The following is a 16221-nucleotide window of genomic DNA, read 5'->3' on the forward strand; positions in this document are numbered from 1 at the left end:
TTCAAGTGTGAGTTCTAAAAAAATTATCACTGACTTGTATATAAACCCACAAAGGTTACTAATCTTTTTTTTATATAGTAGCTTGCTCAAAGGCTACTAGCCTGCATTGCCATGCTGGCCACAGTGGGGTCATTAGACTTTAAGCAGACTAGTAAAAGAATGGCCTTCTACCAAAGAGGCTGATGGAACAACCCATTTCTCCTCCATCATCCCACACACTCGCTTGCATGGAGTTTCTTGTAACCTACACTAACCAGGCGACTCATTATATACAAGCCTGCTCTATAGGTTATACTAATTTAGAGAGATTAAGCACTTTGGTCTGGAATATTTTCAGCTAGGGTTACACAGATACTAGCAGAAGATCAACACAGATAAACTGACTGATGCACAGTTGTAAGGTTTATTTTACAAGCTATTATACAAATTCTAAAATATAGTACTCTGCATTTGGATAAAAAAAAGCAGCTGTAGGTTTGCCTAGTTCTTGTCACTTTCATCACGGGAGATGCCACTTTTCAGATGGGCTATCCTAGAGAGGAGAAAGGATAAAAATGGAGATTAATAAATTTTTATTTCTGTGGTATTTCCAATTACACATTTATTTATTTTGTTAGGCTGCAATCCAATACATGTCTACTCAGAAGTAAGCTCCATTGGGTTCAATGGGACTTACTCCCAGATACGTTTGGACTGGATTGCAGCCTTAGGGCAGTCTCTGGATGACTTAACATTTTTTTAAAAAGATGTCTTTTTATTTAATAAAATTATATATATAGCACGACCTCATTGAGTGTCAAATATTCTTAAACTGAAGGTGGAAACTCATTTCAGGTGTCACAAAGATGCCTCTCAACTACAGAAGTTAAGCTCATTAAATTAGTGACAGGAATTATTTAAAATCTGATCAACCAGGGTCAAAACACATTGAAGTGTTTGTATGCTATGAAACTTTCAGTAATCAAACAAATGAAGTTGTAGGTTCACCAGTTTATGAGAAGTTTATTTTATTTATTTATTAAATTTATATCCTGCCCTTTCTCCCAAGTTGTAGTTGTTTGTGCAAGGTAGGATTCTTTGAAAAATATTAGAAAACAATTTTTTCAAAAACAAGGACTAAGCGTAGTATCATGGTTAATATATCTAACTAAAACTGGTAAGAACTGGGTTCAGATCCACACTTAGCCATGAAGCTCACCTTCTCTCAGCCTTACTTCCCTCACAGGGTTGTTGTGAGAATATTATAACGTGGGGAAGATAACAAAGTGTGCTGCCCTACGCTTCTTGAGGGAACACCAGGATATAAATGTATAAAGAAGATAAGGTTGTAACCAACGACAGTTCTACTCAAAGCAGACCAATTGAAATTAATGGAAATGACTACTGTGGTCCATTAATTTCAATGGCTCTAGGTAGTGCTTTTTTTTTTTTAAATAAAAAATGAGGTGCTGGTAATACATTAGTAAAAGTGCTGTGGGTGCCAGCAAAAGATGGCTGCCATGCACAGCAACAAAAAGGAGTGCTGGCACTCTGTACCAGTGAGTACTGTCATTAAAAAAAGCCCTGGGTCTACCTACTCTGAGCCTGTAGACCTAATGTTGATACAACCCCTTAGATTAAAGCAGCTTTCATCAAACTGGTCCCCTCCGGATGTTTTGCACTACAACTCTCATCAGCCCCATCCAGCACAGCTGGAGGGCATCAAGCTGGGAAGGTAATGGAAGAGAGGGACTAGAAGGGTCTGAAGGCATGCTAGGCCAGTGTCATCTGAAGCTAAGCAGGTCCATGTCTGGTCAGGGCCTGAATGAGTGACTACCTGGGAACCATATGTATGTTATCTTAAGTGACAGAAGGAAAGTGGGATATAAATGCAAGAATATATATATGACCATTTACTCTAGAGCAAACCTGGTTCCAAACCTGAGGGTCAGGACCCCCAGGGTTTCATGAGCAGTCAAGAAAAGAACTATTTATTAATTTAAAAATTGATAAATGGCTGGTCTGTGCACCACCAATTTGTGAGCCTGTATTGCATGTGTGTGCAGCTGCCTCCACCTCCTCTTCTTTCTTTCTGGCTGGCCAGCCAGCCGGCACAGTTAGTTCCCACCACTCAGAGAGCCAGGCAGCACAGTACTCCAGTGACTGCATCAAGAGAAGGGGCCAGGTGGGCTTATTTAAGCTTCTGTGCCTCTCTCCCACTCTCTTTTGTCAGTGGCAGTGAGGGAAGATTGATCAAGCTGCTCGGCTCTGGCTGTAGAAACAGAAAGACCCCAGAAAGGGGCTGCCTGCTAAAAAAGTAACAGGACAGAGTCCTGGAATGCTCCTCATGAATTCATACCCAGGCACTCATTAAAAACTTCACGGAATAGTTAATGTATACAATGTATACAAGTCTATGTAGAAGAATGTCTTGGACTTACTCCCAAATAAATTTGACTTAAGATTCTGTTGATGCTTTGAAGCTGTACTACTTTTTTCGGGGGGGGGGGACACACATGGGGCTTTATAGTACAAAGATGCATCATTCTGATTAAAAAATGTATGTCTATTATACAAGGACATTGCAATCCCAACCAGGACTACTCAGAAGTAAGTTCTATATAATTCAGTGGAACAACAGCCATATGAGGTAGGCTAGGCTGTGAGCTAGTGGCTGACCCAAGGCAGTAAGTGAGCAAAAAAATGATGGGGGAAGTAAGTTTTAAAAATGTGAAATTGCACATGCTCAGTGTATTTTTGTTGCTAATTATTAAGGCTTTGAGTGTGTTTTTATACAGTTGTATAGGTTCATTTTAAATATATTTTTAAATACTTTAGAATATGTTAAATTGCCCAGATTTTATTGTTTTTACTCTTAACTTGAGTTCTTTGCATGGTTTAGGGTTGGCATTGTGGGAAAGCAGGGGTCTTCTGCCTTTAACAGCTGTGTGGCAGGCAGAAATCAAACAGAAATTAAGCCTTTTCTAGTATGGAAATACAATTATGGGGAAAGCTTCACCTGTTGACATTCTGTCTGTTAGACATATTATTACTGTCATATGGAGCTTTCTGAGCCAAGTGCCAAAGAGGAGGCATAATTGTATATAGGTGGAACACTTAAAACCAGATCCAAACGCCCTGGCACCAACCAGGCTCTGTTCACCACTCTGGGTGGTTTACGTTTATCTCCTTCCTTTCATTCCCTTTAAACTTTGTTAAAAGTTGTTTATGTTGCTGTAACCTGCCCAGAGTTTCTGGTGAAGGGCAGGCAATAAATATCATATTTGTTTTTGTGATGAATAAAAAGTGACATTATTTAACACTTCATTATGTCTTTTTTCAATTAACAGAGACTAAATCTACAATTAGCATGTGGGGGGTCGTGAAAATCTTTGAGGTTACAAAGGGGGTCCTGTACTCATAAAGTATGGGAAGCACTGCTCTAGAGTAATCTCATTTACTTTATTGGGGTTACTCTGAACAAACAGTTAATAGTGCAAGGTCACAGAGCAGAGCTGGCCTGCACCTGGTCCTTGGGATTTTTATTTTTTAATTGTTAACATTTTATTTGGCCTTGTTTTTTGATTGTCCCCTAGAGAGTCTGAGGGTTCTGGGCTGCACTTTGTTGACTTGATACTAGGGGAGGCACTTTCTCCTCCTGCAGCAACCACCACCTCTTCTGTGAGTTTGGACAACTAGACTCCATCCCCCCAATCCTCAATTGTTATGGGAGAACTGGCAGCACTGCCTTTCTGTGAATGGTAGTAATCCTCCCTACAAAGTGCATGAATGAACCAGCCCCTCCACAAAGGAACAAAATGAATCTGAACAAAAAAGCCACACTGCAGTCCAGGACTAGTCATGCATCTCAGTAATTTGAATTAAAAAGACTAAGGAACAGCCACAGTATGGTGTAATGGATAGAGCGCTGAACTATAGCCATGCAGGTTTCGCATAGTCATGCGGTTTACTGGATTGCCTTGGGGGCAGCCATCCTTTCTCACTCTCAGCTTCACCTACCTCACAAGAATGTAGTGAGGATAAAATAGAAAAAAACATATAGAACTCTGAGCTCCTTGAAGTAAGAGTGGAGTGCCAACATGGTGCTCTGTGTATGATTTTTTTTAATGTTTATAAAAAAAATGTTTTAGGTGACTTTTCAAAAACTGATGAATGCTGGCATTCACATAGGAAGGTTGACAATCCAGGGTGAATGCTGCGAGTCAACATTCACTGGTGTGTGATGCAGCCCTCAGATATTTCATTTTGTTGCTGCTGTAAAGCAGCATGTTTTTTGTTGGGGGTTGGGTGGGGAGCTTGTACATTGACCATGCACTGGTAATCTCCAGGCTGCATTACTGTAATGCGCTCTATATGGAGCTACCCTTGAGGTTGGTTCAGAGGCTGCAGCTGGTGCAAAATTGGGGGTGCGACTGTTCACTGGCGCAGGGTATCGACAACATGTTACCCCGCTGCTGAAAGAATTGCACTAGCTGCCCATTAGCTACTGGGCCAAGTTCGAGGTTCTGGTTTTGATGTACAAAGCCCTACGTAGCTTGGGACCAGGATACATGAAAGATCATCTTACCCTTTTATATACCCAATCAGTCACTGTGCTCTGCAGGTGAGGGCCTCCTGCAGATACCATCTTATCAGGAGGTCTGTTCCACACAACATAGGAAGCGGACCTTTAGTGTAGTGGCACCTACCCTGTGGAATTCCCTCCCCTTAAATATTAGACAGGCGCCATCTCTGTTATCCTTTCGGTGCCCACTGAAGACCTTCCTCTTCCAACAAGTCATTTAAGCACAGACCTTATACCTGTCTGTGCTGGAACTGATTTTTTAGATGTTTTTAAAGAAGTTTTGTTTTCATATGTTTTAAAGTATTTAGTTTTTAAGATGTTTTAAAGTGCTTTTAGTGCTTTTGTTTGTCCCATGGGCTCCTTCTGGGAAGAAGGGCAGGATATAAATTTAATAAATAAATAAATAATACTTACTTCTTATTACTGCATGCCTGGAGTAGTATTTGGGCTGGGAAAGCAAGCTGCTTTGATTCTGCGATGCTGGCTTAAAGCCTCCCATGGGAAAATTCCTTTTCAAGCTCCAAATTCCTTCCAAAGCCACTGTTCAAAATATGCAACCATTATTATAACGAGGGTTTCAAGCTGCCCTTCTATTTTTAGATAGGATGGAAAGCAATTAATATCCACAAACTGAAATACTGGTACAAACCAATCGCTTGACAAAACATAATCATGTAACTATAGGTTTGCAAGGACCTTGCATTATTTATTTATTTGGTTCAATTTATTAATCTTTTCCTATAACATATCTTGAAGGGATCTCACAATAAAAACAAAAATAACATAAAAGCAATTAAAAATAAATCCATATGTAAAAACAAAACACAAATAATTAAAAAGCAGTTCCATATATAAAAATGTTTTCAAATTCAGTATATGGATACAGATTGGGGTAAAAATAACCACTTAAATAAGCTTGCTGAAAAATGAAGATCTTCAATAGGCACTGAAAAGACAATATAGATGGTGCTTGTCTAATGTGTAACAGGAGGGAGTTCCAAAGGTCCCCTGCCTAACGGTGTTTAATTAGGGTTTTAAAAAACCTTAATTAAACATTAGCCTCCCCCCCACCCAATTGATTCAGGGCTGTATCTGTGTCAGGTGTCCCCCAGGATGGCCTGGGTCAGGGTCAACCTGGGAGCCTGGGTCAGGTTGGGCGGGGGGGGCTGTGCACAGCCCTAATAAATGGATAATTTAATTTGGTAATTTCTTAATGAAAAAGAAACATGTATTTTCATCCTAATGCTGTTGGGTAAAGCATAAAATGGGCTCCTGCTGGGAAGAAGAGTGGGATAAAATCAAATAATAAACAAATAAATAAACATACAATCCTGCTAAATTTGGTTAAAATCAATGCAGTTTTGAAATATTCAGTCCACCATTCTGATTCAAAATGGTTTCCAAACATAGACCAAAATAAGTCTAAGGAATCATTGTGCCAAATTGGGTGATGATATCTTCAGAGGTGTTCAAAGCAGTGTAGTTTGGAATAGTTTAGTACACCATCTTGATTCAAAATGGTGTCAGACAGTATCCAAACAAACCGACTCCTCCCTCTCAGGAACCATCATGCCAGATTGGGTGACGACGTCTTCAGAGGTGTCCAAATGCATAGAAACCGGATGGACAGAAAAACAAATTTCCAAAATATGTAGTAGATAATAATTTCCCAGGATCTCAGGGGTTCCATAGAAGCTTCTCAGGAGTTCCTAAATGAAATCAGTAATGGCTGCCCAGCTTTTTGGAAAGACAGCTTGCCTACTCTGTTGATATCCTCCTGAAATGGGCAGCTGCAGGAGTATGCTGTAGGGTTCATGCTTAGTTCATGCAGGGTGATTGTGAGGCCTAAAAAAGCCTCTCCCCGCTCAATTATCTTGGAAGCTTTTCAGGTTGTGAACCTGAAATGTGTAACTTGTCTGGTTGAACTGGGGAGTGCAAACCTATGATAATATGTGAAGCTAATTTATTTAATCTGGAGAATGAATTCAATGATTTTTCAAGAGAAAAGCTCCCACTGTGCAAAAGAGAACAAAGCCCTACTTGTCAAAGGGGAGATTATCTCTGCAAGTGTGTTTATTTCTCTTTTTTAAATGTCAAGCTAATGAACCAGTAAGGCATAGCGGTGGCTAGAGTTTTTGGGTTGCACATGGGAAATTCACTTTTCAAATGTCCAGCAATGAAGCTTACTGGACATGATCCAGCAGAAAGTATATGCAGGAGAGGGCTGCTGTATGTGGCTCCTTAGGCTAAAATGCCCCATCCAGGAGCTGGGACTGTGCAGCTATACGTGCTGCAGAACCAACTGCTCAGGGGCACAAAGGGAGGAAGGAGTGGCAAGTTCAGACTTCTCCCCTCCTTTGAAAAAATGGTCAGCGCTATTGTGGGGGATCTGACTGGGATTCCACTTCTGGCTGGGCTTTTAGCCCATGGGAATGCATTAAGGGTTCCTTATCCATTCATATGCACGAAGATACCTGCTTCCATGTGCATAGACAGATCAGGGGAATTATTTCTGAAGGCAAAACTAGGGCTGTGAGCACAAAGGCAGTGAGGATGGTTTTTCTGGCTGCATTTTGAAGCAACTCTGCCCTTGGCTGGGCATACCTCTCTTTGTCCTGATGACTTCAGACCTTTCAGGACTGCTCACAGCAAAGTGTTGGGCCAATCACTGTCTCTGCCTGAGCCTACACAAAGTGTTTTTACTGGCCACACCTGGAGGAGTAAAATCTGTCTGAAGCTGACTTTTTAAAAAATGGACTCAAGCTGATCCAACCAGGTTTTAGAGTAAAAAGGGGTGGAGTTTGACTAGTGTTGTGTGCCCGTTTTCAGAAAACAGGTGGAGACACACTGGAACTGGCACAACAGTGAAATATAGTGTTTCTCCACCCTAAATGAGGTTTAACAATTGGAAGGTATGGGAGGATCTGAGCTGTACTAGGGCCCTTGTGTGGGGCTGGAGGAGAGGGACTTTAACCTTTCAGCCTTGCTGCAGTCCTGACTGGAATCTGCCCCACTTCCCAGGCCTGGTACTCTCAAGGAGAGGAAAGCTCCCACTGGCACAACTGGGACTTTTAAGAACATAAGAACATAAGAAGAGCCTGCTGGATCAGGCCAGTGGCCCATCTAGTCCAGCATCCTGTTCTCACAGTGGCCAACCAGGTGCCTGGGGGAAGCCCGCAAGCAGGACCCGAGTGCTAGAACACTCTCCCCTCCTGAGGCTTCCGGCAACTGGTTTTCAGAAGCATGCTGCCTCTGACTAGGGTGGCAGAGCACAGCCATCATGGCTAGTAGCCATTGATAGCCCTGTCCTCCATGAATTTGTCTAATCTTCTTTTAAAGCCATCCAAGCTGGTGGCCATTACTGCATCTTGTGGGAGCAAATTCCATAGTTTAACTATGCGCTGAGTAAAGAAGTACTTCCTTTTGTCTGTCCTGAATCTTCCAACATTCAGCTTCTTTGAATGTTCACGAGTTCTAGTATTATGAGAGAGGGAGAAGAACTTTTCTCTATCCACTTTCTCAATGCCATGCATAATTTTATACACTTCTATCATGTCTCCTCTGATCCGCCTTTTCTCTAAACTAAAAAGCCCCAAATGCTGCAACCTTTCCTCATAAGGGAGTCGCTCCATCCCCTTGATCATTCTGGTTGCCCTCTTCTGAACCTTTTCCAACTCTATAATATCCTTTTTGAGATGAGGCGACCAGAACTGTACACAGTATTCCAAATGCGGCTGCACCATAGATTTATACAACGGCATTATGATATTGGCTGTTTTATTTTCAATACCTTTCCTAATTATCGCTAGCATGGAATTTGCCTTTTTCACAGCTGCCGCACACTGGGTCGACATTTTCATCGTGCTGTCCACTACAACCCCGAGGTCTCTCTCCTGGTCGGTCACCGCCAGTTCAGACCCCATGAGCGTATATGTGAAATTAAGATTTTTTGCTCCAATATGCATAATTTTACACTTGTTTATATTGAATTGCATTTGCCATTTTTCTGCCCATTCACTCAGTTTGGAGAGGTCTTTTTGGAGCTCTTCGCAATCCCTTTTTGTTTTAACAACCCTGAACAATTTAGTGTCGTCAGCAAACGTGGCCACTTCACTGCTCACTCCTAATTCTAGGTCATTAATGAACAAGTTGAAAAGTACAGGTCCCAATACCGATCCTTGAGGAACTCCACTTTCTACAGCCCTCCATTGGGAGAACTGTCCGTTGATTCCTACTCTCTGCTTTCTGCTTCTTAACCAATTCCTTATCCACAAGAGGACCTCTCCTCTTATTCCATGACTGCTAAGCTTCCTCAGAAGCCTTTGGTGAGGTACCTTGTCAAACGCTTTTTGAAAGTCTAAGTACACTATGTCCACTGGATCACCTCTATCTATATGCTTGTTGACACTCTCAAAGAATTCTAATAGGTTACTGAGACAGGACTTTCCCTTGCAGAAGCCATGCTGGCTCTGCTTCAGCAAGGCTTGTTCTTCTATGTGCTTAGTTAATCTAGCTTTAATAATACTTTCTACCAGTTTTCCAGGGACAGAAGTTAAGCTAACTGGCCTGTAATTTCCGGGATCCCCTCTGGATCCCTTTTTGAAGATTGGCGTTACATTTGCCACTTTCCAGTCCTCAGGCACGGAGGAGGACCCGAGGGACAAGTTACATATTTTAGTTAGCAGATCAGCAATTTCACCTTTGAGTTCTTTGAGAACTCTCGGGTGGATGCCATCCGGGCCCGGTGATTTGTCAGTTTTTATATTGTCCATTAAGCTTAGAACTTCCTCTCTCGTTACCACTATTTGTCTCAGTTCCTCAGAATCCCTTCCTGCAAATGTTAGTTCAGGTTCAGGGATCTGCCCTATATCTTCCACTGTGAAGACAGATGCAAAGAATTCATTTAGCTTCTCTGCAATCTCCTTATCGTTCTTTAGTACACCTTTGACTCCCTTATCATCCAAGGGTCCAATTGTCTCCCTAGATGGTCTCCTGCTTTGAATGTATTTATAGAATTTTTTGTTGTTGGTTTTTATGTTCTTAGCAATGTGCTCCTCAAAATCTTTTTTAGCATCCCTTATTGTCTTCTTGCATTTCTTTTGCCAGAGTTTATGTTCTTTTTTATTTTCTTCATTCGGACAAGACTTCCATTTTCTGAAGGAAGACTTTTTGCCTCTAAGAGCTTCCTTGACTTTGCTCGTTAACCATGCTGGCATCTTCTTGGCCCTGGCGGTACCTTTTCTGATCTGCGGTATGCACTCCAGTTGAGCTTCTAATATAGTGTTTTTAAACAACTTCCAAGCATTTTCGAGTGATGTGACCCTCTGGACTTTGTTTTTCAGCTTTCTTTTTACCAATCCCCTCATTTTTGTGAAGTTTCCTCTTTTGAAGTCAAATGTGACCGTGTTGGATTTTCTTGGCAATTGGCCAGTTACATGTATGTTTAATTTAATAGCACTGTGGTCACTGCTCCCAATCGGTTCAACAACACTTACATCTCGCACCAGCTCCCCTTCCAAACAGCAAGTGTCACAGGAGTAGACTTTTATTCCAATCAGAACTGTGGGGGGGGGGACAAAGGGTTACAGCCCCTCACACAAACTGCAGGTCTGAGCCAGCTCACCTATGCATCCCATGCCAGCCAAAAAACAGCTACTCAGCAACAGTCTACAACATGATCAAAGTCATGTCGAGTTTGGCCTTCAGTCTACCTTACTTCACAGGTGTTTAGTGAGCATAAACTATGATAAAAGAAAATGCCTCTTGATCCTGGCCTTTGACAGTTAAGGTATTTTGTTTTGCAGGACCTACCTCTTTTGTTTATGCTGTTCTGTTCCTCTTGCAACAGTTTTTACTTGTATTCATAACTGTAACGGTTTTATTTACCTTATGGTGAAGGGTAGGTAAGAAATCTTGGGGCAGTATCCTACAAAGTGCTTCCACGAGCACAAGGACTTATGGCTGCGCAACAGAACTTCCCCTTCCTCTCCTTCCCCTGCGTACCCCCTAAATATGTTCTGGGGTTTTTCCCAACCACCTGGAGCTGATCTGGGAAGGGTGCGGGTCATGCAGGGAGAACAAAGGGAGAAGTTCTATTGTGCAAGTGGAAATCCTTGCGATAGCAGCAGCACTTCATTTATAAGGACACTGCTCATAAGCATATAAATAATACAACATGCACCATTCTGAGCTCCTGGAGAAAGGGTAAGATAGAAATGTGACTAATAAATAGAACGTCCCTTGTCCCACAATAGCTGACTTTATATATTTCCCCAAGATCAGCAGTATTTAAATCTGGTCTTCACAACATATTCTCTCTGTAAACTTTTCAGATTTTATTTTCCTTTGCCAACCACAGAGCTTACCTTCTGAAGGGTGTTTAACTCTACATTCATCCTTCCGGAAATAAAGCTCTTCTTCGAGCACTTCCTTAACTCTCCTAGGTGGTTCAACATACACAAACTTCTTCCCTGTTTTACAAAAGACAATTTGAGGGGATAAGGAGTTCCAAAATGGTATACCTTATTTCATTCTGCAGTTTCAGAATTAAATCACTGAACAGTCATACAGAGCTTGGAAAAGTTACTTTTTTGAACTACAGCTCCCATCAGCCCAATCTAGTGGTCATGCTGGCTGGGGCTGATGGGAGCTGTAGTTCAAAAAAGTAACTTTTCCGAGCTCTGCACTTACATTAGATTCATTACCATTTAGAAATACTGCTGTGGGGACCTTGGCAAAGTATGTTATATAGTAGATTGTTTGGAAAAGGGACAAAAGTGAACTTATTTCCCCTTTTTGGGCACCAGAGGCACTGTATAAAATTATATATGCAGCAGTTTTTTTTAAACAAACTCCTTTTTCATCCCACTCGCTATTGGTCTGGACAGCTGCATGGAGTGATAACCAGATACATATATGCATATACTACAATTCTGCAGGAGTGGAGAAAAAATGCAGAATGCGAACCTGGTCCCAGAATTCCATTTCCTGAGAATCCTGACTATTTTATTTTTTAAAACGTCCTTATAAGCTTGTTAAGATATGCTTCAAATCATATTGATTCCTACTGAAATCTTAAAAGCCAAAGCGGTTCTTGAGTAATATGTCCAATGTTGGAAGGCAGAGCTTCACTCCTGTCTGCAGCTCCTTGCCCCTCCCCATGACTAGCATAATCAGTTAGTTCAGGGGCCAAATTGGGAGGCCTGGAGATGCACATTTGGCCTCGGCCTGAGGTTCCCCATCTCCAGGGCCAGCCCCAGAGGGCGGCCAGGTTGGGACCTGGCCGAGGGCTCCTGCAGCCCCCTCCTTAGGGTGGGAGGGTAGCACTCTCATTCTATCATCCACATCAGCGTCAGGCCCTGCAACCTGACCCTGCCGCAGACTGCAGAGAGCGAGCTCCCAGGCACACACACTACAATACAGACAGCGCAGGTTTCAATAAGCCCATGCACATGCCTTACCTACCTCTCCCATCAGCGTTAATGCCATCACCCAAGATGGCGGTGGAGGCTTCCCTACGGGGCTGATGCCCCTGCTGCCATCTTGGTTGATGGAAGGCATACATGCTATGCACACATGCCATTCCCACAACATGAAAGGTAGGTGGGGCAGCCAGGTGGGCTTATTAGCCCCACACCGCCAGTATCAGGGGGGAGAGTGTTGGGCTACAGTGCTGTGGGCCCAAGCGCAGGCTGGTGCCCAAGGGTCCATCATGCCTGGTGTTGTCCTGCACCTTCTCCACACTAGGGGAACACTGTATATGTTTTCTTGTAATGGGATGTCCAAGTGTAGAATGAAACTACTTGAAATAGGCTTTGCAATAGTTTTGTACATTGGTGTATTATCAGTCTGTTCAACAACTAGTTTTAATAAAAACGTAAGGAGAAGCCTGCTGGATCAAAACTATGGTCCATCTAGTCCAGCATTCTGTTCTCTGTAGGGATAGAAGCCTCCAAGAAGTTCAACACAGAACATGGAGACAATAGCCCTCACTTGCTGTTGCTTCCCAGATATTGGTATTCACTGGAATACTGCTTCTGAATATCAAATCTAATGGACAAGGATAGATGTATCCCCAATGAATTTGTCTAATTCTTGGTTGGTTAGGTTAGGTTAAAGTTGTTGTTTTTATGCGTTTTTTCAGCCAGAAGGTCTTCAAAGCAGCGCACACAGGTAAAATGCAAACTAAAAGATAAATTTATTTTAAAGTCTTCTAAGCTAGTGGCCGTTACCACATCCTGTGACAGCAAATTCCATGGCTTAATTATATGTTACATGCAGAAGTACTTCTGTCGGTCTGTTCTGCATCTATTGTTCCATAGCCAGGGTGTTGCCATTAAGAAGGCCCTGGGTTGTAGTCAACTAAGTCCTACTCAGAGCTTGTTGTTGTTGTTGTTGTTATGTGCCTCCAAGTCGACTACGACTTACGGCGACCCTATGAATCAGTGACCTCCAAGAGCATCTGTTATGAACCACCCTGTTCAGATCTTGTAAGTTCAGGTCTGTGGCTTCCTTTATGGAATCAATCCATCTCTTCTTTGGTTTTCCTCTTTTTCTATTTCCTTCTGTTTTTCCAAGAATTATTATCTTTTCTAATTAATCATGTCTTCTCATTATGTGTCCAAAGTATGATAACTTGAGTTTCATCATTTTAGCTTCTAGTGATAGTTCTGGTTTGATTTGTTCTAACACCCAATTATTGGTCTTTTTTGCAGTCCATGGGACTGAAATTAATGAACTAAATTAGCCATGTCTATTAATTTCAGTGGCACTACTCTGAGCAGGACTAGTAATTGAATACCAACTGCTGTCTCTTCTGGACCATATTTCCCAAGGGCACCACAAGCAGGGCCTCCCTTGCACATTAGAAAACTGGGGAGTACTTGGGTTCTAAGCCATTTAGGGCTTTGCAAGCTAGAAGCAACATCTTGAATTGGGCATGGTAGCTCACTGGTTTTAACCTTATACGGCGCGGAAGCACAATACCTGCTGGAACGCCTCTCCCGATATGAACCTGCCCGTACACTACGTTCTACATCAAAGGCCCTCCTCCGAGTTCCGACTCATAGAGAAGCTCGGAGGGTGGTAACAAGAACTAGGGCCTTCTCAGTGGTGGCCCCCGAACTGTGGAATAGTCTTCCTGATGACGTGCGCTTGGCGCCGACATTGCTATCTTTTCGGCACCAAGTTAAAACCTTCCTCTTTTCTAAGGTGTTTTAATCTAATTTTAATTTAGTTTTAAAATTTGCTGTAATTGATTTTAGATTTCTTATTCTTTTATATATGTTTTTGTTGTATTATATTATGGGATCCTATGGTATGTATTTGTATTTTTGTTGTACACCGCCCAGAGAGCTATGCTAGTGGGGCGGTATAAAAATTTTAACAAATAAATAAATAAATAAACCAGTGCAGTGCTTTCAGGATCAATGTAATATTGCATCTTACTGCCCCACACACCATAGAGGCAGCAGCGTTCTGCACCAATGAGTTTCTGATTCAGTGACATTTCACTGTATTCTGTATCTGGTATATCCACGCAAAGGAATCAAGAGCTAATCACCATTTTCAGGGATGTATATATGAGAGCCAGTGTGGCGTAGTGGTTAAGGTGTTGGACTACAACCTGTGAGACCAGGGTTCGAATCCCCACACAGCCATGAAGCTCACTGGGTGGCCTTGGGCCAGTCACTGCCTCTCAGCCTCAGAGGAAGGCAATGGTAAACCCCCTTTGAATACCGCTTACCATGAAAACCCTATTCATAGGGTCGTCATAAGTCGGAATTGACTTGAAGGCAGACCGTTTCATGATAGCTATATAGTGGTATACACAAGTGTGCTCCTCAAAAATGATGATCTACACATGCATTTTTGTATATAAAATCAGTAAAGTGTTGGCTAAGCGGTCACTCGGTGAGCCAAAATGATTGGAAAAAGATAATGCTTGCACATAACAAATGGACTGAGCTGCCGCTGGCTTAGGCAATGCTCCCAGTAGAAATGATAGTGAGCAGTGCAGCAACAGATGATACTTGGCTGTGTTATGATGTGAACATTTCCCCATGGGATAAACTGAAGCTCCAAAGCATTTGGAAAATTACCTTGAAGGAGAAGAGGTATAGCAGGGAGGGGATGCCCCCAATGGAACTGGCCATCATTGGGATTGAAGGTTGATCCCCATGGCCTACAGGAAAAGGGAACAACCCTGAAGGATAGCAACCCCTCTAGAGTGGGATTGAAATGGGCTCCTCCCAGCGATGTATTCTACAGAAGTGGAATAAACTTCTGTGGGGTGTCCAATCCCCCCTTGGAGGGGAAGCATATTCTTACACAAGGCAGTATAACATAACCAGCTGGGAGAGGCACTGCCCTCTGCACTGGGGAAAGACCCCTTAAGGGGAGGTGGTCCCTGTTGGAGGCAAGGGAGGTGGGTTTCCTATGGAGGGGGGTAATGCCCCACTCAGGCAAAGGGTTAAAATCTCTTGGAGAAGACACTGCAAGGCTTCCTCATATCACGGGCAAAGGCTATTTGAGCGGAGGGGTCCGACGAAGTGGGCAATTCCTGCTTCAAGTTAGTGGGTTGTGCCTCCAAAGGCGGGATCAATACCCCCCACTTTGCATAGGAGAGGCCTTCCTCGACGGAGTAGTATCCACGCTAATGCCCCCCTCCCTTGGCTGGAGAAGAGAAAGAGAATAACGGAAAAGGTAATGCTCTCAAGCCGTGGAGGGACTACAGGGCTGCGCCCCAACTCTTCGCCGCGGGAGGGGAGCCGGAGCCGCCGCCCCATACCTTACCCCGCTTTACACTCACAGGGCTGCCCCCCTTCATTGTACTCTGCGTAGATCCGGCTTCCCGAGTCCCCAGCACTTGGCTCCAGTTGTTCCCCGGCCGCCGCTTTCATGCCTCACCCGCTGTCGCCGCTGCCGCTTATCGCAACCGCACCCAGGCAAGTGGGACGCGCAGGCCGGTTGCCATAGGAGCCCAAGGCTGTGAAGGAGGCGGCCGGGGAAGAGGAAGGGGGAGCACGCACCTCGCGGTATGCTTCCCCCAGTGGATCTTTGATGCAGCCTGGGTGGAGTAAGGAAGTGAGTACTCCACCGCTCCCTGAGGCTGGGGAAAGGGAAGGATGGCTCAGGAGGAGCCCCAGGCCTAGAGTGAGGCAAGGCCCGGGCCGCTGGGATGTTGTCATGGCAACTGATGCTATGCCAGAAGCCCGGCGGCGATGCTGCGTAGAGCGTCGGCCTGTCAGCAGGCAGAGCGCCTACATCTTTTTGTAGCAGTCTTTGTGTGTATGTTAGAAAGATTTCTCCCCACCTCCTCCCCACACAAATCAAGGCTCCTGTGCCTTTAATAGCTGCATTACATGCAGACATTCAACCAGTGAATGTCTTCTCCAGCAAGGCATCTCTACCCCGACAAATGCGTAGGCTTAAATCAGACATGGAGAACCTGTTGGCCTCCATATGTTGCTGGACCCCCTCAGCTCCCATTAACCCCATGCAGCATGGCCAGGGAGGATGGGAGTTGCAGTCGAACATTAGGGGGGAGGAAGCACAGGTTCCCCATGTCTTTAACAAACGCCAGATATTAGGCATGCTTAAGCCCACTGACTTCAACAGGCTTAAGAATGCCTATATGTTTAGGTGTTAACCTGCCC

At 43.5% G+C, this 16221-nt stretch overlaps 1 protein-coding gene across 2 annotated transcripts; it reads right to left on the minus strand.

The window, feature by feature from the left end:
• Positions 1 to 419: 419 nt before the first annotated feature.
• C5H11orf97 (chromosome 5 C11orf97 homolog) lies at positions 420 to 15585 on the minus strand. 2 transcript variants are annotated; one of them, XM_061629613.1, is made up of 4 exons: positions 15375 to 15585; positions 10930 to 11034; positions 4979 to 5104; positions 420 to 532 (listed from the first exon to the last, which is right to left on the minus strand). In XM_061629613.1, exons 1-4 carry the CDS (start codon positions 15463 to 15465, stop codon positions 528 to 530), a joined length of 327 nt encoding a protein of 108 aa, XP_061485597.1. In that variant the 5' UTR covers positions 15466 to 15585; the 3' UTR covers positions 420 to 527. The 2 variants fall into 2 exon arrangements, with proteins under 2 accessions (XP_061485597.1, XP_061485599.1); XM_061629615.1 differs by having other exon boundaries at positions 15359 to 15585.
• Between the last annotated feature and the right edge of the window lie 636 nt (positions 15586 to 16221).

The sequence above is a fragment of the Rhineura floridana genome, chromosome 5 (assembly GCF_030035675.1).
Source record: "Rhineura floridana isolate rRhiFlo1 chromosome 5, rRhiFlo1.hap2, whole genome shotgun sequence".
NCBI classification, from domain to species: Eukaryota; Metazoa; Chordata; class Lepidosauria; order Squamata; family Rhineuridae; genus Rhineura; species Rhineura floridana.